The 20,928-nt window shown below is 52.4% G+C and overlaps 3 protein-coding genes across 6 annotated transcripts; 1 reads left to right on the top strand and 2 right to left on the bottom strand.

The window, feature by feature from the left end:
- Positions 1 to 2,561: 2,561 nt before the first annotated feature.
- BORCS8 (BLOC-1 related complex subunit 8) lies at positions 2,562 to 13,126 on the bottom strand. The gene is made up of 6 exons (XM_077859277.1): positions 12,756 to 13,126; positions 9,771 to 9,883; positions 9,241 to 9,305; positions 5,571 to 5,681; positions 4,150 to 4,225; positions 2,562 to 3,796 (listed from the first exon to the last, which is right to left on the bottom strand). Exons 1-5 carry the CDS (start codon positions 12,790 to 12,792, stop codon positions 4,192 to 4,194), a joined length of 360 nt encoding a protein of 119 aa, XP_077715403.1. The 5' UTR covers positions 12,793 to 13,126; the 3' UTR covers positions 2,562 to 3,796; positions 4,150 to 4,191.
- On the top strand, positions 12,819 to 19,042 carry RFXANK (regulatory factor X associated ankyrin containing protein). 4 transcript variants are annotated; one of them, XM_077859273.1, is made up of 10 exons: positions 12,819 to 12,966; positions 13,679 to 13,818; positions 14,307 to 14,501; positions 16,033 to 16,116; positions 16,270 to 16,335; positions 16,578 to 16,678; positions 16,844 to 16,969; positions 17,354 to 17,420; positions 17,783 to 17,863; positions 18,815 to 19,042. In XM_077859273.1, the coding sequence occupies exons 3-10, from the start codon at positions 14,315 to 14,317 to the stop codon at positions 18,883 to 18,885; spliced, it is 783 nt and encodes a 260-aa protein (XP_077715399.1). In that variant the 5' UTR covers positions 12,819 to 12,966; positions 13,679 to 13,818; positions 14,307 to 14,314; the 3' UTR covers positions 18,886 to 19,042. The 4 variants fall into 4 exon arrangements, with proteins under 4 accessions (XP_077715399.1, XP_077715398.1, XP_077715400.1 ...); XM_077859272.1 differs by having other exon boundaries at positions 12,850 to 13,004; XM_077859274.1 differs by having other exon boundaries at positions 12,857 to 12,996.
- On the bottom strand, positions 18,489 to 20,527 carry NR2C2AP (nuclear receptor 2C2 associated protein). Its single transcript, XM_077859276.1, has 5 exons — positions 20,197 to 20,527; positions 19,933 to 20,023; positions 19,629 to 19,734; positions 19,485 to 19,552; positions 18,489 to 19,211 (listed from the first exon to the last, which is right to left on the bottom strand). The coding sequence occupies exons 1-5, from the start codon at positions 20,232 to 20,234 to the stop codon at positions 19,095 to 19,097; spliced, it is 420 nt and encodes a 139-aa protein (XP_077715402.1). The 5' UTR covers positions 20,235 to 20,527; the 3' UTR covers positions 18,489 to 19,094.
- Between the last annotated feature and the right edge of the window lie 401 nt (positions 20,528 to 20,928).

Below are 20,928 nucleotides of genomic sequence, written 5' to 3'. Positions count from 1 at the left end.
AGAATACTATTAGTCACACTAGCCGAGATCGCATGCAGCGGCTGTGGATAGTGGGGAGCCGTGGGAGGGTCTGGGGCACACCACTGCTGGGCCCTCCTAGCTCACAGTCCAGAAGCAGCCCAAGGCAGCCCCTGGAATATATGCAATTAACTTATTTAGCTGCTTGTCTGACCGCCAGGTCTGCCAGGGCTGGCTGGTTTCACTCACGGGGCATCCCTCGGACAGGGTCTGGCCCACAGAGAACAGTCAAGGTTTGCTGGACGAATGGCCGCTTGATGGACAGATGGAAGGACAATCGGACGAGAAGGGCCTTCAGAGTAGTCAAACAGAGGGAAAGTGACTCTGGGGGTGCCACACACCAGTCAAGGCCACTAATGGGGTGGACCTAAGAATCCTTCTTCCCCACTAAACGGAACTGAGTGGGGAGGCAGGATGTTGGCATTGAGGCCCCTAATATACCCTAGAAAGGGGAGAGAACTGACCCCTATTTCCTGGCAGTGGGAGGTAGTCCTTCTTCCATACTTCCTGTGTTCATGAACACAGGAACATCCTAGGCCCGCAGGCCCCTCCACAACACTGACACCCCACCAGGACGCTCTCTCTCCCCCCACAAGGGTGCCCCTAATCCTTGCCACCCCTCTCTTCCAACATCCACGCCACCAAGGAAGGTGTGGGGGATCCTCTCAGAGCTGAGGCTGAGACCCACCCCGACTATACCCCCAAACAACTCCATTCTGATTTTTCTGATATCTGCTGCTGGATACTGCACTGGCACACAGCTGGCCTTGGCAGCATACAAACTGAGCATCACAATCTTCCAGGCTTGAATTTCATAGGGTTCAGGGGGGGCTCTTCTGTAGTTCGCAGAAATGGACTCAAAGCAATTTTGGCAAATACAGTAAGTTAGAGACTAATGAAATTGAAGAACTTAGATCTCCTAGTGTCGGGTACAGTTGGATCTAAGATCCCATGCAGTGTTCTTGGGTCTTCCTTCCATCTGTCTAACTCCACAACCCTAGTGGGAAGACAGTGACTTTCTCACGCTTCCAACAAAATTCCTGGGTGAAACCCTCACTGGGTCACATGCTCATCTCCACCCAATCACTGTGACCTGGGACATGGAGGCTCTGATTGGCCAGGCCAGTGTCCCACAACCACCCATGGAATTAAAGGTGACTGTTTCCATATGACCTGAGTCTAGGGTGGGCATTTCTGCTCAAGACAAAATGTGGACCAGGATGCCTGTGTGGCACAGTGATTGAGCATCTGCCTTCACCTGAGGGTGTGATCCCAGAGTCCCAGAATCGAGCCCCACATCAGACTCCCTACATGGAACCTGCTTCTCCCTCTGCCTGTCTCTGCCTGTGTGCCTCTCATAAAAAAATAAATAAAACCTTAAAAAAAAAAAGACAATGTGGACAATGTAGGCAGCTACACAAATGTCCACCTCAGCCTGTAAAGAAGGTCCAGCCCACCCTTCCTTGCCCTGGTGGAGAAAAGGGGGACCAGAGAGACCCAGCTCTAGGCCCCAATGTCACATAGCATGTCAGAGGTAGGGCTATAGAACTCAGCCAGACTGGAGTCTGCTGTGTGACATTGTACAGGTCATGCTACACTTTTTTTTTAAAGATTTTATTTACTTATTCATAGACACAGAGAGAGAGGCAGAGACACAGACAGAGGGAGAAGCAGGCTCCATGCAGGGAGCTCAATGTGGGACTCGATCCTGGGTCTCCTGGATCACACCCCAGGCTGCAAGCGGTGCCAAACCGCTGCACCACCGGGGCTGCCCAGGTCATACTACACCTTGAAGACTCTTTTCCCTCTTGTATTTGGGGGTGACACCTGCCTTACTGGGCTACCTGAGGATGAAGGATGAAAAGGTGACCCTTGCAAAAGCTTCAACATAGTACCAGGCACGCAGGATCATGGATCGGGATTAACAAGGTGGCAGTTTTGGGTCTGAGGGGCTGTGGCCATGACTGTGTCCATGATCAATGGGGGACAGGTAGGAGTCCAGGGGCAGCAAAGCCTCATCTCTATATATTCACAGAGGGGTCCAGAGGCTCTGGGCAGAAGAGGAATGTGCTGGCCACACTTGCTTGGTCTTCAGTCGCTGCTGGATCCCACGAGTTGTGTGCAAAGGCCCAGCTTTACTTGGGCTGGGGGAGGTGGCGTGAGGGTCAGGGAGGGGTCTGAGAGACCCTCATGGTTGCAGGGTCACCTGATGAGGCAGGAACCTCGGTGAGACTGGGAGAAGAGGTGAAACCCAGGGCTTGGAGGATCTGGGTATGACTCTCACTTCTGGTCAAGGGCGGTGACCCCACCTCATCTCTCGGAGCCTGTTCCCTCTATTATAAAAGGGCCCGTGTGTCCAGGCCTGGTACTGAAAAGACAGGGGAAGTCAAAAGCCAGGGGAGACTGCAATTGGACCCTATAAAGGTGACTGATCACCCTGTGGGGGGCAGTATTGGGAAAAAGGGGATGGAAGATTCTGAGAGGGACAATGGGCAGCAATTCTGAAGAGGAAGGGGACAGGGTCTGCAGGGACACAGGCAGGATCAGGAAGAGCCACAGAGCATTTTATTCAGAGGGGGTGCAGCAGCAAAGGGGCAGTAGATGGCACAGGGTGCGGGAAGGGCAGCGGGGTGGTATCCTTGAGGTTGGATGGTGGGAGGGACCAGGACAAAGAGATGGGAGGCAGAGATGGCAGCGTATGGGCCCAGGGCCGGTGGGCAACCCTGTGTAGGCCATTGGGGTGGGTTGCTGACCCTCTTGGCAGCCGCTCCAGCTCCAGGCCCTCCCAGATGCCCCCCAGGCAATCCCACAGCCTGTGAGATTCCTCACTACCCCCAGACAGAGAGCTAGACCTAGCACATGGCAGGTGTCCAATAAGTACTTTGACTGCATATGCATGAGCTCTGCTGTCTATTGCCTCCTGGCTCTGGGGAGGGACTGTCACTCTGGGGCTGTGAAGGCCCCGTTCCCACCTGTGCCTCCCCAACCCTCTGGGAGGGCCTCTGTGGATGGAGCGCCATCACAGTGCCCTGCAAATGAGCAGGGCTTTGCGAGCTACAAGAGTAAGAGCTCAGAAAGTCCCTCAGGGGCCTCCCACCCTGCCCTACATGGGCACAGAATAGCAACATGCTCGGCCTTCCTTGGTGCCAGGCTCTCTTCACACAGTCAACCACACTTCCTGGTGTTGATGCCTTCCTGTAGTCCTCCCCATCAGGTCTTGGGCCTGGCCATGTGGCTGGCCTTGACCAACGGAATATCCGCAATGTGAAGCAAGAAGAGGCTGGATGAGCACGTGCACACTGGGGCTGCCCTCCTGGCACCCGGTCACCAGAGGAGCCTGGGCTGGCCTCCTGGGGAGGCCATGCAGAGGAGAACCGGACCCCCTGCAGGCGACAGCACTGGCCAAAATGCAGATGTGCGAGCAAGGCCACCTCTGACTGTGCCACCCCATCAGACTCTGATGAGTGCCAGATTGGCCTCCAGGTAAGCCCAGTAAAACTGCCCAGCTGAGCCCAGCTCAAGTCACAGAATTGTGAGCAGGCAAATGTCTGGTGTGTCAGCCACTAAGTTCTGGGACAGTCTGTCATGGAGCAGTGGCTGAAGGCTATAACACACATCACTGTGCAGCAGCACCCTCTGCCACCTGATGAACCACTCTGATAGAAGGGAAAAGCAGAGACCAGGGATGGGAGGGACTTTCTCAGGGTCACACAGCAGCAGATCGGCAGTGGAGTGAAGATTCCTGAGCTGGCTGGGTAACCACCATGCTGGGCTCTGCCTGAGAGAATGCATGTCAGTAAAGCAAGCAGCTGGCACGCGGCAGGCTAGGAAAAAACATGGGATCCCCCTTCTGTCTTGGCAGGGGGAACCTGGGATCAGGACAGGGCCTGTGGCCTGGATAAGGGGCAGGAAGATGGCAGGAAGAACATGAGGGAAAAGGACTGACAACGTTCTGAGCAGCAGAGGGCTCAAGGTCCCTACTACCTGGAAGCCTCCCACTAATGAAACCATCCTACAAGCCCAGGGAGAAAGCCCAGGTGGTTAGACAAGCAAGTCCCTTCTTGGATAGTGAGAGGGTGGGTTAGTTCAGAGCACAACATATAGAGGCTCACAACCACACTCGGCACTGACCTGAGCCAGAGGGGCCAAAGCACCTCCAAGTCTCTTCTGGGATCATGCTGAGGAGGGCGGGGGTGGTTCCTCAGGGCTGGAACAAGAGAGTGCAGCGTTCTTGAGGCCAAGGTCAGAGGCCATCGGGCCTGCTCGGTTAGGCTGGAGACAGGACTGGGTCACCCTCTGGTCCCCTAAAACCCCTGGCCTCGGCCTTCCAGGTATCCTCTGTAAAAAGGGGGACCGGCCACCCACTTCAGAGGTCATGGTGAGGACTTGTGCAGTCTCCCGGGCACTTCAAACCCACAGGACTTGCACAGAGAAGTGGTAGCCACACCTCACGCCTCTTTCAGAAGCACGTGTGTTTCACAAGGGTAGGCTTGGCAGGGCATTTGAAAGCACTTGGGACACCATGAATTAAGTCAAAGTGATAGCTTTTTGCAGCTCTACTGCGTCCACGACACTGTGCATGACGCTACACAGTAAATTATAGTCCGGATGGGGATCACTGACCTGCAGCAGAACAGACCCAGATAAACCCACATCACGCCACCTTCATGGAGAAGACAGTTGCATGTTCCTTCTCACATATTCACGAGGCCTTTTTGTTTTTGATAATTCTTGTGTCTCATTTTTCAGAAACAGCAATACAGATCTTTTTTCTTTCTAAATGTCTGGTGGGGGACAGGCATCCCAGAACACCATACTGCAGGAGCCAGACATGTCTCAAAGTAGAGTTAAAACTTATGGCATGTGCACGAGTGTTTAAATGCATGTTTATTACGTTACAATGAAAATGAAAACAAAACCTCTCTCCCCCATGTGCAAGGACTGTAAGTGCTTTTCATTTTTGACCATCTGGCCCTTGGTTGGAAGCATCCTTCAGCTCCAGGGGCCTTCCTCCTTCCTTGCTGCCAGCAAGGCCCCTTCCCCCCTCGCTGTCTCCCTCTTGCTCACTAGCTCCAGTCACACCTGCCTCCTAGATGTTCCTCCAACACTCCCAGAGCACCAGCCCAGGGCGCTCTGCCCTTACCACTGTCCAATCTGGAATACCCTCCTTGGGTCATCTCTGTCTGCATGATGTCCAGGCCTCTGCTCCCACCTCCTCAGAGAGGCCCCCATCCCCCTTCTCTTCCTTCATACATCTCAAGATGAGCAATCTGTTTCATGTTTACCTGATTGCTGTGTGCCTCCCTGTGAGACTATGAGCACACGTGTGTTGATCACTGTTATGTCCCCAGTACCCAGCCCAGGGCCGGGCACACAGCAGAACTCAGGACTAGGTGCTGAGTGGCTGAGCTCTCCCACTACAGATGCCAAAGGACGAGAGGAAGTCACGAGACACGATGAGATGAGGAAAGGGGGCTAAGGAGTGAGAAGAAGCAGTTCCTGGCTGAGCAGCAAAGTTCCTTACAGCAGGAGCGGGTGGTCCCTGGAGCTACCTGTGGCCCTGGGCGGCAGCGTTCATGTGGTCCCGGATGCTGATGGCCTGTTTGAGGAGACCTTCCACACTGCGGAAGTAGATGCTGCTGTCAACAAGATTCTTCACAGCGCTGAAATTGGAGGATGGACCCAGTCAGTGTCACTGCTGCTTTACCCTCCCCCTCCCAGGTCTGCTGGTGTATCCTTCCAATTGGAGGCTGGTGGGGACTCAGTGCTCAGCAGGTACCTTGGGGATTCTGTGGTCTTCCCTAAGGGCTCATCGTGGGCTTAAAGTTTATATCTCCCTGCCATGCCCAGATGACATCCAACCAACAGAGCACATGATGGCCAGATGCAACTTTTTTTTAAGTTTTTATTATTTATCCACTTAAGTAATCCCTTCACCCAACACGGGGCTTGAACCCACAGCCCAGAGATCAAGAGTCACATGTTCCTTCTGAGCCAGCCAGGCACCCCTAGATGCAACTCTTACGTCCCTGCTGCTAGACCACCTAATGTTTTGAAGAAGCTATGAGCATGTAAAGATGGCTTCAAAGACATCTTGCTGTCCTTTTAGATAACCTATTCCTGGGAATCCCTGGATAGCTCAGCGGTTTAGCACCTGCCTTCAGCCTGGGGCATGATCCTGGGATCCCAGGATCACGTCTTGCATTGGGCTCCCTGCGTGGAGCCTGCTTCTCCCTCTGCCTGTGTCTTTCTCTCTCTCTCTGTATCTCTCATGAATGGGTGAATAAAATCTTAAAAAAAAAAAAAAATAGATAACCTATTCCGGCCTCTGAAGGAAGCCTATCAACTAAACTATGAAAAGTTCTGGAGGTGAGTTTAGAGGGAACTAGAATAATTCACCACCAATTAGGGGGGCACCAGTGCAAAGCTGTGCTAACCTCATGTTGGTGCCACACTGATGAATGTCTTAATGAAAATGTCCCTTGCAGGAGCACCTGGGTGGCTCAGTTGGTTAGGCGTCTGCCTTTGGCTTGGGTCATGATCCCAGGATCCTGAGATAAGCCCTGTGTCAGGCTCCCTGCTCTGTGGGGGGCCTGCTTCTCCCTCTCCCTGCTACGTCCCCTGTTTATGCTCTCTGTCAAATAAATCAATAAAATCTTTAAAACAAACAAAGTCCCTTCCAAAGGCACTACAGGAAAATATTTACTAAGCCACTCAGGGCCTTGCTAATGCCAGTGAGTCACCTGTGTAACATCTGCAGTAAAAATAAAAGTGTTACTTTAAAATCTTTCTATCAAAGACAAAGAAATCACTCCCGTTTATTATCAACCAGGGTCTTGCTGGAAAATGGCCAGGAGAGCAAAGCGGGGGTGGGGGTGCAAAGGAGCCTTGGCTGTCACCTGCTCTGTTAGCTTGCTCATCTTAGCACCACCAAATACAGCCAGCTTTTCTAGTGTTTGCCCACCTTGATAAAAAGCTTGCTATTATAAGTTCCCTATTGAATAGTTTACCCTAATTTAATATCTTTACATTTTACACCATTAACACTGAGTAAAACATTTTGAACAACTAAAAGATAAGGGCTCTTTCATGTCCGTAAAGGAAACCTGGTCTCTTAGCATAGAGAAATTCATATTTCCCTCAAGAGAAGCACTCAGAATACACTGGCCTCCTCCCTAGCTCAGCATGGCCCAGTGGAACTTTCTGGAACATGACAGGCACATTCTTTATCCACTGAATTGGCTGCTAAACACTTGAAATCTGGTTAGTGAGACAGAGGAGCTGAATCTTTTATTTCATTTTAATGCATTAAAATTTAAGTGTGAACAGTCATCCATAGCCCAGACTCCTGCACTAGATGGGGCAGCTTAGCGGAACCAGGAGAAAGTATAGACTCTGACATGTTCTTCCTTTAACCTGGGCCTTGCTAGTGAGCTCGCAGCTGTCCAGGAGCTGTCTGACAGATGTAAGGGAGAAACTCCTCTATTTCCTCTCTCTCTTGTTTAAAAGATTTTATTTATTTATTTCACAGAGAACATAAGCAAGGGCAGTAGGAGTGGGAGGAGAAGACGCCCCACTGAGCAGAGAGCCCGATGCTTGGCTCAGGGCTCTATCTCAGGACCCTGAGATCATGACCTGAGCCGAAGGCAGATGCTCAAACAACTGAGCCCCCAGGCGCCCTCTTCTATTTCTTTTCTACTCTTCCTTGAGCTGATACGGAGGGTGTTTGAGGCCACCATATTCAAGAAGACACCATCTGTCTGGATTGCCGTCTATCCCAGCGGAAGGGCCCAGGCTGCTGACAGCAGAACACTCAGCTCGGTGCCCCTAGCAGCAGGACTTCCTGCCAAGGAACCTTCGCCCACACAACAGAAACAGGCAGGCGAAGCCCACAGTGCCACAGATGAGAACTGCTGGGGTGTCTAGCCTCCACCAAAACGACTTAGCCAGCACAAAGGGCAAACAGCAGTTCTAAATAAAACTGCCAAATTCCCGAAGCAAACAGAACAAGCCAGGGCATTAAGTATAGTCAGGGGAACCAAAAGAAGAGCGGGAGGCAAGACCAGCAAAGGTACAATGATGAAAAGAAACACTGACTACTGCTTTTTATTCTCATATATCTTTTCCTTGGGGGCGGGGGGGGGGGTAGTTGAAGACTTAGATAAAGCTAAATACAAAATAAGAATAAGTGGTCCACCCACATTCACAGCAGCATTATCCATTGTAGCTAAAGCATGCAAGCAACCCAAACGTCCACTGACAGATGCATATCCTGTAGTGCTTCTATACAATGGGATGCCACCCGACTTTAAAGAGGAAGGACATTCTGACACCTGCTGCCACATGGGTAGATGCGGAGGACAGTATGTGGAGGGACAGCAGATGGACACAAAAGATAAGTACCATAAGACTCTATGTGAGTTCCCTAGAATGGCCAGATTCATAAATAGGAAACAGAATGGTGGATGCCAAGGGCTAAGAGAGAGGGGATGTGGATTTAGTGTTTAACAGGGAGAGCTTCAGATTTGCAAGATGAAAAAAATTCTGGAAATGGATGGTGGGGATGGCTGCATAGCATTATGAATGTATTTAATACCTGAACTGTACATTTAAAAATGGTTAAGGTGATAATTTTTATGTGTATGTTGTGCAATAAAAAAAAATTGGAAGGGCATCTTACTCACTCCCTCAGTGGAGCTTGTGGCTCTTGATCTTGGGGTCATGAGTTCAAGCCCTACACTGGGTGTGGAATCCACTTAAATTTTTAAAAAATTGGAAAGAAATAAAGATTTTAAAATAAACAGCCCTCTCCATACCCCACTGGCCAGTGTTTGTGTTTGTGTTTTGTGTTTTGGCCCTCTCCGTACCCCACTGGCCAGTCTGTGGTCCTGGCTGTGGGAAGGAAATGTGCCTTGAGGCACTGGCTCCGCCCAGGTGGCACCTCCCTGAAACCACTATGAGCCCCTCCTATGACACATATGGAGGGGCTCAGCTCCTGGAAGAAGCCTGCCTGAGGCACACGGGGTTTAGGCAAATGGTGAGAAGCACAGGCCGAGTAGGAACCTGTTGTGTGGCCAACTAAGTTGAGATCCACATGCCTCATCTCAGGTGCATTCAACAGGGCAAGATTCACTGGGCAGCTGGCTGAGATGCCCCTGAATGCCCATGAGGTGACCTCCAGCGCATAATGGGACAACCCAATTGGGAGACTGCAGTGCTCACCTGCAGGCATACTCCACTGTGTAAATGGCTCCCTGGCTCTGTTCCTCCCATCGCTGCATGTCAGCCTGTGGGGGATAGGAAGCTATTATCAAGATGGCTGCCACTTTCATCCTCCCTATTCTCTGGGATGGAGCACCTCATCACCTATCACCATGGCCACAGAGATCAGCCCCCTCCATCCTGGTCTTTCCTCCTACAAATCCCCTCCCCCACCAATCTGGGCTTTCTGTGAACACCTGGCTACCATGCTCCAGGGTCTTTGCACTGGCTGTTCCCTCTGACTGGCACATCTTTCCCTCAGGTCCACATGCAGCTGCCTCCTTCTCATCACACATGTCACAACTAATGCATATTTTGCTGTCCCCTTCCTCCAAATCTGTTCACCCATGGCCCCAACCTCAGTGACCTCGTGCCTCCTTGCCAGTGTCCCAGCCTTGCCTCCTCCCCTGACAGCCTCTGCTCCACATAGCAGGCCCCAGCTCAAGTGAGGACTCTGGGGGAGGTCAGTGGCAAGGGTAAGTGGGGCTCACCTTATGCTGAGCCAGCTCGGGCAGAGAGCGACGCACATGTTCCTGCAGCCGGTACAGGGCCACCGACGGCTCGTTGGCCAGGACATAGACACTCTCCGTGAACTTGTCTGTGACTGGACCGAGAATCAACAGTTGGGGGGGAGGGGTCAGGGGTGGCAGAGCAAGAGGAAGCACAGCAGAAACACAAAGAGACAAAGCATAAGACTCTTGACTGCTTAATCCGAGAGTCCAGCTACAGCAGTGAGAACTGTCTGGTGTCCCACCCAGGAGCTGGGTCACCCATGGCCCCAGAGATAGGTTGAAGGAGATGGTCACAGAAAGGCCTCACTTATGATGTTAACACATCCAGTGAGCTCATGATCTTTTCCCTCCCAAGCCCACCTGTAGCCGACACTGCTTCTGTCCACTTGGACCCTCTTACATTCCTTTTATCCCAGAGAATGAATCTGCAATTTTTCTTTGGAGGATCCCATTAGCTACTAGACCTGAAAATGTCTGGAAGCTGAGGTCCCTGGATGGCCTTCAGCCATGATGGACCATCAAGGGGTATGAAAGCCCATGTCCTGTGCCGTGTGTTGGGACAAAGTGGAGGTAGAACTCATCTTTCTGAGTTCTCCTGAAGGATCAGGCTGAGAATTTTACCTGACAGCTTCCTTGCTCAGCTTCCTCCCTATCCTGTTTCTCTCTCTCCCCTGGGGGGGGGGGGGGAGAGTTTCTCCTGGTCAATTAATTACACACAAATCCTCATCCCAGGGTCTGCTTCAACAAATGGCATTCCCAGCCAGCCAGTTATTTATATCTTCCCGTCCATGCACAGATCCTGCTGAGTCCGCTTTAAAACAAAGTCCAAATCTCATCTACGTGCCCCCACTGGTCCGGAATGGCCAACTCCCACTGGGATACCAGGTTCAGTCAGCTCCTCCCTGGTCTCCCTGCTTCCCTTCTGCCAACAGTCCAATCTCCACACAACAGATGGAATGAGCTCCAATGAACATATCAGATATGTCCCTCCCTGGTCTGAAATCCTCCCATGGCTCCCATCAGCCAGAGCATAAAACCCACCTAAATTACAATGGTCCACAGGGCCCTGTATATTCTGGCTGCTGTTGACCTTCCTCCCCTCCTCACCCTCCACACAAGGCACAATAGCCTCCTGTTCTCTGAACACCCTCAGTACTGTCCAAAAGAACTTTCCGAGATGATAAAAAGGTTCTATAATCTGTAGCATCTAAAAATGTAGCCACTAGACACATATGGCTACTGAGCACTTGAAATGTAGCTAATATGACCCATAAACTGAATTTTATTTTACTATTTTTTAAAAATTTAATTCCAGGGGCACCTGGGTGGCTCAGTGGCTGAGTGTCTGCCTTTGACTCAGGTCGTGATCCCAGGGTTCTGGGATCCCCTGCAAGGAGCCTGCTTCTGAACCCTATGCTGATATCTCTGCCTGTCTCTGTGTGTCTCTCATGAATAAATAAAATCTTTAAATTTTTTTTAAAATTCCAGTACAGTGTCATTTTAGTTTCAGGTGTATTAATGAAGTGATTCAACAATTCTATACAACACTCAGTGCTCACCTTATGAATTTTAAGTGTTACCTAATTTTAATTAAATTAATTACCTACAATACAGTGACCAGTAGCTGCTGTATTGCCGCAAGCTCTGAACACTGACACCTCAGCGCTGTTGCACCTGTTGTTCTGCCACAGACTCGCCCTTCCCTCAATGGCTATTCTTTATCCCTCCTGTCCCAGCTCATCTCTCCTGTCACCTCCTGGGCAAGGCCTTCCCTGATCACCAAGCTTAATCAGATGTCCCTTTCACCTCATTCTCAGCCTCAGCATCTTGTTCATTTCTCTTACACTTAAATTCTCATTCTTTATCAGGTTACATGTTTACCAAAAATAAATCAATCAATCAAAGCTTGGATTTTTGAAGTCAGGGGCTTCCCTGTGCCTCAGTTTCCTAACCATTAAAAACAGAGTAATAACAGTACCCATCTCGAGGTCTGTTCCAGAGATGGACCCCACGCTATTGTCCAGCACAGTACAGTGGACAAGAGAGAGAACACTAGTATGTCTGAGAGTCAAGGGAGGCTGTGCGTGAGTCTGGGGAGTGTCAGTCCATCTAGCTCACTACTGGACCCTCCGGGGGGCAGATTTGCAAGATGAAAAAAATTCTGGAAATCCCTTCACCCTTCACCTCCAAACCCGAGGTACTCTTATCCTCCTCATCCTCCTCGTTTTGGAAACGAGCATTAACAGCTCACCCTCAGGGTTGTTACAAAATGTACTTGTGCCTTGTAAATAACTAACTAGAAATAATGTGTGTAATAAAATAACAAAAACCTTTGTAACTTAAACATAGTCTGTGGCACTCTGTAATTTGGAAACACGTGAATCACAAATATTTGATGTTAACGTAAACCTAGACACACGGGTAAATATATAAGGGAATGGGGGATCCCTGGTGGCTCAGCGGCTTAGCGCCTGCCTTCGGCCCAGGGCGTGATCCTAGAGTCCCGGGATCGAGTCCCAGGATCGAGTCCCACATCGGGCTCCCTGCATGGTGCCTGCTTCTCCCTCGGCCTGTGTCTCTGCCTCTCTCTCTCTCTGTCTCATGAATAAATAAAATCTTTAAATATAAAGATTTTATTTTATATATTTATATATATATATATGAATAACGCGCACAGCGATCACCAAGTCCCAGGTGTCCTTCCAATGCATTACAAAATACCCGGTCATTGAGTTCTCACAATAAACCTACGCGAAGCGGGGACAGACTATATTATTACACACCCCATTTTACAGATGACAAAACCGAGGCACGGCAACTTTCTAAACGTTTTAAAACTAGTCAGCGGCCGAGCCAGGATTCAATGGCCGTTCACTTCGTTCCCCCGCAAGCTCCCTCCAAGCCTTTGTCCCCTCCTGCCCCCTGTCAGGTCACCCTTCCGTCCAGTCCGGGGTCCCACACCACCTTTCTTTCCCTTGAGCTGCATCTCGGGTTCCTCCATAGCGACCGCGGACGGAGGCCGGAGGCCGGAGACCGGAGACCGGAAGCGGAAGTCCGACAGTGTGGAAGGCTACCTAAGCCTCCCCCTGCGAAACCAGACGCTGCGCCGCTCTAGTTCTGGGGTCAACTGGCCTGCCCTCCCCACTCCTCCGTGTACCCAGACTGGAGAGAAGCCGTGAGTGAGAGACTGGGGAAGGAGGCACCGGTAGGCGGGTGAGGAAGGCGCGGAGAACCCCTGAAGCTCCGGAAGGGACACCCAGGCAGGAAGGGGCAAGGGCGCCCTCCCGTCCCGAACTCCCTTTTCCGGAGGTAGACGAATTGGGGAAACGCTCCAAACACCGCCCACTTCGGGCTGCATAAACGGCTCCTCTGTACCCTCCTGTTACCGTCAGATTCATACACGTGTTCATAAGCCCCCAAGACAGCAAAGACGGCATTGTTGTGCACTGGGCCAAACAGTAGCGTCGCCCCTTTAAATCCCTGACGCCGGGACTGCTCCCCGCCCACCACCTTCCGACCAGAGAAAGCCCCTCCCATCTGGCCGCAACTGGAGCCCAGCGGCGCCCTCTGGAAAAGCCTGTGGGCGGAGCTGGGGGAGAGTGACGGAAGCCAGGCTCAATGAAATCCTCAGAGCCCTCTGAGGCTCCACCCATCCCTCCTGACCCGGCGAGCTCCCTCCAGAGACGCCGGGGCAAGAAGGCGCAGGCGCAGCAGCAACCCTCAGGCCCCAGCGGAAACCACGCCCCTCCCTCAAGTCTTAAAGGGCCAGAAGCAACTTCTGCTTTCGCCTTTGAGCACTTTTGGGGGAGGCAGGGTGCGCAGGCGCAGTGGGGGAGCTCTGGGGTGGGGGTAGCGGTCGCGTATCAAGTTGCTCTCTGTCCCGGCAGAAGAAACCAGGACGCTGAGGGTCCAGGCTCCAGCTTGCTCCCTCCTGTATCAGTTGGAGGAGAAAAGTTTGTGAATTGGTCCCCCAACTTTTGGGGGACCCGGGCTTGCGGCGTGAGGTGACAGAGGAGGCTCGTTAGAGGTGAGTGGACCTCCTGGATCTGTTTGGGAGGGGCCGGTAGGGATGGGACCAATCACATCTTTGTTGAGCACACACTCATTGCGGGGACCCTCCCCCAATAAAAATAACTACAGAGAACGTTTATTAAGCTCTGCCCCCTGTATCAGCTCCCCAGCTGTTTACAAGCATAATTTTAGACTTCACTTCTCCATTATATTAATGAGGAAACTGAGGCTCAGAGAAGTTAAGTCATGTGCCCAAGTTCTCAGGCTGTAAGTGGAGGGATTCGAACCCAGGTAGTTGACCCCATTTTAAGAAAAGTATGTTGTATGTGTCTGGGAGTGCGGGAGAGGAGTGGGCCTGAAAAGCAGTTGGACTCTGGTTTTAACTTCCCAGCTGAGCTAGAATTTAGTTACCCTCACTGTACAAGGTTGGGTATGCCATTGGTGCATATTAAATAGTAGTTGTTGGTAATTATTGTTATCTCTCCCCTTTGGCGCTTCTATCAGCTTCCCCCATGGAGCCCACCCAGCCTGCAGAGGACCTTGGTGTGACCCAGCAGCTCCCCATTCCAGAATTTGGGGACCCTGAAGACCCTGGAGATGAGGCCCCCGATGGCTCAGACACTGTGGTGCTCAGTCTTTTCCCCTGCACTTTGGAGCCTGGGAATCCTGAACCGGATGCTGGTGCCTCCTCACCTCAGGGTAGGTAGGATATTTCCCCTGGATTCCTCTTGCCTCTGGGATGCAAGAACTGTGGAATGTCAGGCCCAAGATAGGACATCTGTCTTTATATTTCACTACCTAGGATATGTCTTTCCTCTCCACCCAGTGAAAGATTGCTTTTATACAAACAGACACACATATGTGTGTATATATAGTGACTAAATCCACGTAACATAAAAGTTACTATTTTAACCAGACTTGCATACAATTTCAATGGCAGTAAGTACATTCACAGTGTGTGTACCTTCACCTCTATCTATTATTCCAGAACATTTCCATCACCCCAAAAGGAAACCTCATCCCCATTAGTAGTCACTCTCCATCCCTCCCTCCCCAACCCGTCAGCCACGAATCCTCTTTCTGTTTCTATGGATTTGCCTGTTCTGGATGTTTCATATAAATGAATCATAAAACAGGTCTTTTGTGTCTGCCTGCTTTTGCTCAGCATGATGTTTTTTTAAGTTTTATTTATTTAAGCAATCTCTACACCCCCCCCCCCCCTTAGGGCTTAAACCCATGACCCTGAGATCAAATCACATGCTCCTCCAACTGAGCCAGCCAGGTGCCCCTCAGCATGTTTTTGAGGTTCATTCCTTTTTCCTTTTTATTAAGATTTTATTTATTTATTCATGAAAGAGAGAGAGAGAGAGAGGCAGAGACACAGGCAGAGGGAGAAGCAGGCTCCACGCAGGGAGCCCAATGTGGGACTCGATCCCGGGTCTCCAGGATCACACCCTGGGCTGAAGGCCGGTGCTCAACCGCTGAGCCACCCAGGCATCCCAGGTTTATTCCTTTCTACGACTTGCTAATATTCCATTGCAGACCATTATTGTTTATCCTTTCATCCACTGATGGGACACTTGTGTTGTTCCTCTTTTGGCAACCATGACTAGTGTGCTATACACGTGTGTGTACAAGTTTTTGTCTAGGCAGTTGATTTTAGCTCTTTGAGGGTAGATACCTAGGAGTGGACTTGCTGGGTCAGATGGTAATTCTGTTGACCCTGTCAAGGACCCGAAGATTTCTTTTGACTGGAGTCCACATCTAATTCAGTACCTTCTGGGATCTTGGTCCCTGCTGTTCCCTCCGTGTGGAACATTCTTCTCCCACTTCTTCCTAGGGCTGGTTTCTTCAACTGACCAAGCTCTCAGTTGAGAGGTGTCACCTCTTGGAGTGGCTCTCCTTGTGACCACTTTGTCTAAAATGCACGCACCCCTTGCTCTCCCCTTTCCACTCTCTTCTACCTGCTTTTTAGATCTCCTGAACACTTATTTCTCTCTTTCTGACCCCCCCCTACTTGTCCAGGTACCCCTTGAGGGCAGGGACTATGTCTCATTTGCCCAGAACGTCACCAGGTATAGAGGAGAAAGAATACCTGGGTATCCAGGAGGGCAGAGTGAGTGGATGGTGGAGTGAGGGACTGTCTTTGGTAGCTCCAGGCCCCCATGGTCTTGTCTGAAACCCCAGAAACATACTGAGAGGACACTGAGGCCCTTCTTCTCTCTTCCAGGAGGCAGCTCCCTAAAGCACTCCACAACCCTTACCAACCGGCAGCGGGGGAACGAGGTTTCAGCCCTGCCGGCCACCCTGGACTGTAAGTGGGGCCTCTGGTACCCCAGCCTCCCTAAATAGTAGGGTGGAGGTAGTAGGAATGGCAGGGAGTGAGAAGAGCAACTTTGGCTGGGGTAAACAGAGGCACAGGGTAGGGATGTGATAGGTGAGGACTCTGCCTCTCTCTGGTCCCTAGCCCTGTCCATCCATCAGCTCGCGGCCCAGGGAGAACTGAGCCAGCTGAAGGAACATCTGAGGAAAGGTGTGTGTCCCCACAAGTATGCTGGTGTGTCCATACCTGTCTGACTACACGTGCTGGGGTATGCATGTGGGTACTGAAATGACCTGTTCCCACATATGTACATCTGTCTACATGTTTGAGCATGTCCACATGTGTACTCCCCTCTCACATCTGACCCCAGCCGCCCACCCTGTCCCTGCTCCCACAGAATTGGGGAGAGTGGGCAGGGGTGCATCCCAGTGGTACCACCCCCCTCCTGCCAGGCGACAACCTCATCAACAAGCCGGACGAGCATGGCTTCACCCCCCTCATCTGGGCCTCCGCATTCGGAGAAATCGAGACTGTCCGCTTCTTGCTTGAATGGGTGCGTCCCAGCCCAGCTCAGGGCTTCCCTGGGGACTTGAGGGCAGCCTGGGGTCGGAGTCTACTGGTGTCATGCCTGTAAGATGGGGCTGCGATGGGTACCCTGGGATTTCAGGGGATGCCCCTACCTGCCCCATCACTACTCCCTGTGCTCCCCCCACTGCAGGGTGCTGACCCCCACATCCTGGCCAAGGAACGGGAAAGTGCCCTGTCACTGGCCAGCATGGGCGGCTACACAGACATTGTAGGGCTGCTGCTCGAGCGTGATGTGGACATCAACATTTACGACTGGGTGAGGCACCACCCACTGGCCCTGGGCACCTTGCAGGGTATCAGGCCTGTTCTAGGTGCTGAGAACACAAGACAGACCCATCCCTGAGCCTCACAGAGCTCCTAGTTTTGGAGGAGGGAAGACCACGTAAACGGTCAGCTGAAACATAGTGAATAAAACTGTGATAGCAGACACACAGGCAACGGCAAGAGCCCAGAGGTGACCTGCATAGCTAAGGGAAGTCAAGGAGGGCTTCCTGGAAGAAGGGGTATCTAAGCTGAGGCCCAAAGGAGTTAAGCCAGATGATGAGCAGGAGGAGGGACCACATTAAGTTAGAGGGTTGGGGGTGTTGGGAGAATTTGGAAAAGACAGAATGTTGGTTGCCCTTGCTTCTGCCCTTGACAGAATGGAGGGACACCACTGCTGTACGCCGTCCGTGGGAACCACGTGAAGTGTGTAGAAGCCTTGTTGGGTAAGTGGGAATCCTGAGGGCCACGGAGAGGTTCAGGCTCTGCTCAAACAGCTCTTGGGATGGGTGGTCACTCTCTGCTTTTTCTAGAGGACTGATTTGGGGACAGGAGATTGTGGGATAGTACAAGGGTCTGGCAAACCATGTTGAATACCCATACCCTTCATGCCTCAGGGACCCTGGAGGTGGGGATTCTATTGGCCACATTCTTTGGAGAGTTCAGGTTCTCATCCAAGCCCACATGGCAACAGCAGACCTGTGAGGGGTCACTGGACCTCCCAAGTCACCATGCCCCATTCTAGGTTCCCAGTCCCCCATCCCCACCTCTACCTCCACCCCGCAATGGCACCTACTTTGCTTTGCAGCTCGAGGAGCTGATCTTACCACTGAGGCTGACTCTGGCTATACCCCAATGGACCTTGCCGTGGCCCTAGGATATCGGAAAGGTCAGCCTGAGACACGTGGGGGCACTGACAGCATGCTGTAGGCAGGGTGACCGCAGAGGGGTACATAGGACATCCATCTTAGATGTCAGATGCTACCAGTGAGAATGTTCACGTTAGCAAACATCTAATGCCACTGTGTACCTGGCCTGGGCATGTGCAGGAGGCTGACATGTGTCAGTGACTAGGTTCATGATGGGATACACACAGGCACTGGGAGGCCCAAAGAAGCCCTGGCCCAGCCCCGTAATTGGTGGGAATCAGGGAGGGCTTCCTGGAGGCCCAAAGGGAGGGAAGATGGCATCTAGCCTGGAGAAATAGTCCATACAGAGACCTGACAGGATGAGGACGCCAGGAAAGATGCCAAGGAGGGGCTGGACCACAGTACACGGGGTCATTGAGGCCAGCCCTCTCCGTGGCAGGAGGCGAGTGTGAGTAGGGACAAAAGGCAGACCTCAGTTCGATTCCCCACTTCCCCCATCAGCTTCCCCATCTACCAAATGGAGAAATCCTAATAGAACCAACCCCTTTGGGTCATGGAGGGATTCCTTTGAATTTTATCCCATTTGGGACAGAAGTCTTTCCTCACAGCCTCTCTCATCCTTTAATAAAAGTCACAAGTCACGAGTTTTGATTGGTAAAGATTATTTTTATGACTCTAAAAAACTTCCATAAATATATTTTTACAAACGATAGGGAAGTTGAGTCTCCTGGCTTGGGTGCCTCCATCCTCCCACTGTACTCTGGGAAGAGTGTGTATTTCCCCATGCATGAAGTGGGTCCTCCATCCGTGTCCCAGGGCCCGGCTTAGAGACATGAGCTTTGTCCCCCGAGACACAAGTGCAGTTCTCACAATGGGATACCCCAGCTCATCCGCCAGGAAAGTGTACAATTTGGCTGGTGCCTCTGCCTCCATTCAATTTACCGCCCACGTTTTCCCTGTCCTATTTCCAGTGCAACAGGTGATCGAGAACCACATCCTCAAACTCTTCCAGAGCAACCTGGTGCCCGCAGATCCCGAGTGAAGACTGCCTGCTGGGGACTCAGATACTCAGGGAACAAAACAGTTGACCCAGAGCTGGGGAAACCCAGAACTGGCTTCAAAGGCAGCTCCTGGACAGACAGTAGGAGGGGATCCTTCCCAAGAGGAACCAATAAACCTTCTCTGCATAACCTGAAGAATGTCACTGTATTTCCCCAAGGGCCTCTTGGAGGAGTCAGCTACCCAATGGCCTCATACCCTCTCCCCCAGCACCCGCAGGTGGTAGATGACTACTCGGCCAAAAAAGTCTGTGGTGTCTTCAAATGTCACCTTCAGCTGGTCCACCTCGGCAGCTGGCACAGGGAAGGTGTGAACACAGGCAGTCAAGGGAAATAGGTAGCTCATCGTTTCCTATCCACCAGCCCCAGCTCAGACACCACCAATGCGCTGAGTGACCCAGCACACTGTGAGCCCCTCTAAAGCTCTCACACAGAACAAGTTATCAGCTCACTTTACAGATGAAGCAATGGAGGCCCAGAGCCTACTTGCTCAAGGGCCTACAGCTTTCAGAGGCACAGACCACCCCCCACCAATGCCGCACCCCACTCCAGCCTTTCCACCCCAGAACCCCAGGCAGGATATCTGAAGTGAGTTGTTGTCCTCAGGGTAGAAGTCCACAATCTTGTTAAGAGCCTCACTCCCCTGGGAACCTGCAGCAGAGAAAGGGGCAGGCTGTGAGGTTGGTGTGCCCCTCTCAAATCCCCACCTTCCAGAGCCTTCCAATACCTTCCAGGTGGCCCCGGCGACTGGAGAAGCCCCCCTGGAACTGGATCTGCAGCTGGGAGACACGGATGCGCTGGGGAAACTCTAGTGTCACCCACTGGGAGGGGCCCTGGAAGCAGACAGGGAAACTGAGGCTCTCTCATTCACACAGTGAAGGCTGGGCGGGGTTGCCGCTGGGGCGCGGGCACACGTTCCTTCCACGGCCAATTGGGCTGCCCAGCTGGAGTGCCACTCAGTTCTCAAGGCACCCTGGACTCCTGAATCTGATTGACGGGAAGGGTGGAGGGTCCAGGGAGAGGTGCCTCACCTGGTCCGAGTTCCAGCACGTCTCCTCGTTCTGGTCGAATAGATGCTTCTTTCCGAACTGCCTGGCGTTGCGATTCAGCACTGAACTCACCCTGGAGGCACCAGAATCCGAGTGAGAAGAGGGGCTGGGCCCAGCGCCGAGGGCTCGCCCACCAGTGGGCCCGCCCCCTCCTCCCCTCCAGAGCTTTCCCCCGCGCCCCTAACCCTGCCAACCCGCGGCTCTAGGACTACCACGCCTGCCGCTGCCCGCCCCACAGGTCCTCACCTGCTCACTGTCTCCGGACAAACCAAAGAGTGGGTCATCTTGGCTCCACGAAGCCTCGCAGGGCTCAGACCTGACTTCAGTCCGTGCGCGAATCCAGGCGCCGACGCCGCCACGGCCGCGCGACCTTGACCACGCCCGAGTCTGCGAGGATTTCAAAGAAACTGCCAATGACCCGAGGCCAGACTTTCGCAGCAGGTTCAAGGGAGGGAAACGGGTTTCCTGCGAGGTTCGGGCCGGAGCCTCCGTCTCTCGGCGAAGAGCTCGCAGAACCGAAGCGAGACCCGGAACCACGAGGAGTCCGCGCAGGCGCAAACTGACTCAGCCGGCCCGGCCTGCGCTCTCGGGGAGGGACAAAATTTGAGCCCCGCCCCTCTACGCCCGCCTCTTAAAGGGCCCTCGTCCAGGGATTGAGTTCGCCTCAGAGCTGGAGGAAGAAGTCAGGCACCGACGAGGATGTGCTCAAACCACTGAGCCACCCAGGCATCCCCAATCTGTAACTGTTAATGCTGCCTCGTAGGTAGGACACGGGAAGCTTAGCCTCCAAATCTTTCTTCCCAGTAAATGCTGCCTGGAACTGGCTTCCTGGAGGAGGGGGCATGGGAAGTGGGTTTTGAATTTGCCAAACCAGGGATCCCTGGGTGGCGCAGCGGTTTGGCGCCTGCCTTTGGCCTAGGGCGCGATCCTGGAGACCCGGGATCAAATCCCACGTCGGGCTCCCGGTGCATGGAGCCT

Source organism: Canis aureus, chromosome 19 (assembly GCF_053574225.1).
Source record: "Canis aureus isolate CA01 chromosome 19, VMU_Caureus_v.1.0, whole genome shotgun sequence".
Taxonomy (NCBI): Eukaryota; Metazoa; Chordata; class Mammalia; order Carnivora; family Canidae; genus Canis; species Canis aureus.
This window is presented reverse-complemented; position numbering and strand designations above follow the sequence as displayed.

Coding starts and splice junctions, on each gene's coding strand:
- BORCS8 (XM_077859277.1), bottom strand. CDS start 12,792: ATGGAGGAACCCGAGATGCAGCTCAAGGGAAAGAAAG. Junction 5,682..9,240: donor ACAGTGGAGTATGCCTGCAG/GTGAGCACTGCA, acceptor CTCCAATTTCAG/CGCTGTGAAGAATCTTGTTG. Junction 4,226..5,570: donor GCTGCCGCCCAGGGCCACAG/GTAGCTCCAGGG, acceptor CTCTTGTTCCAG/CCCTGAGGAACCACCCCCGC.
- RFXANK (XM_077859273.1), top strand. CDS start 14,315: ATGGAGCCCACCCAGCCTGCAGAGGACCTTGGTGTGACCCAGCAGCTC. Junction 16,336..16,577: donor GAAGGAACATCTGAGGAAAG/GTGTGTGTCCCC, acceptor CCCTCCTGCCAG/GCGACAACCTCATCAACAAG. Junction 17,864..18,814: donor GGCCCTAGGATATCGGAAAG/GTCAGCCTGAGA, acceptor TCCTATTTCCAG/TGCAACAGGTGATCGAGAAC.
- NR2C2AP (XM_077859276.1), bottom strand. CDS start 20,234: ATGACCCACTCTTTGGTTTGTCCGGAGACAGTGAGCAG. Junction 19,553..19,628: donor TCGCCGGGGCCACCTGGAAG/GTATTGGAAGGC, acceptor TCTCTGCTGCAG/GTTCCCAGGGGAGTGAGGCT. Junction 19,212..19,484: donor AGGACAACAACTCACTTCAG/ATATCCTGCCTG, acceptor GCCTGTGTTCAC/ACCTTCCCTGTGCCAGCTGC.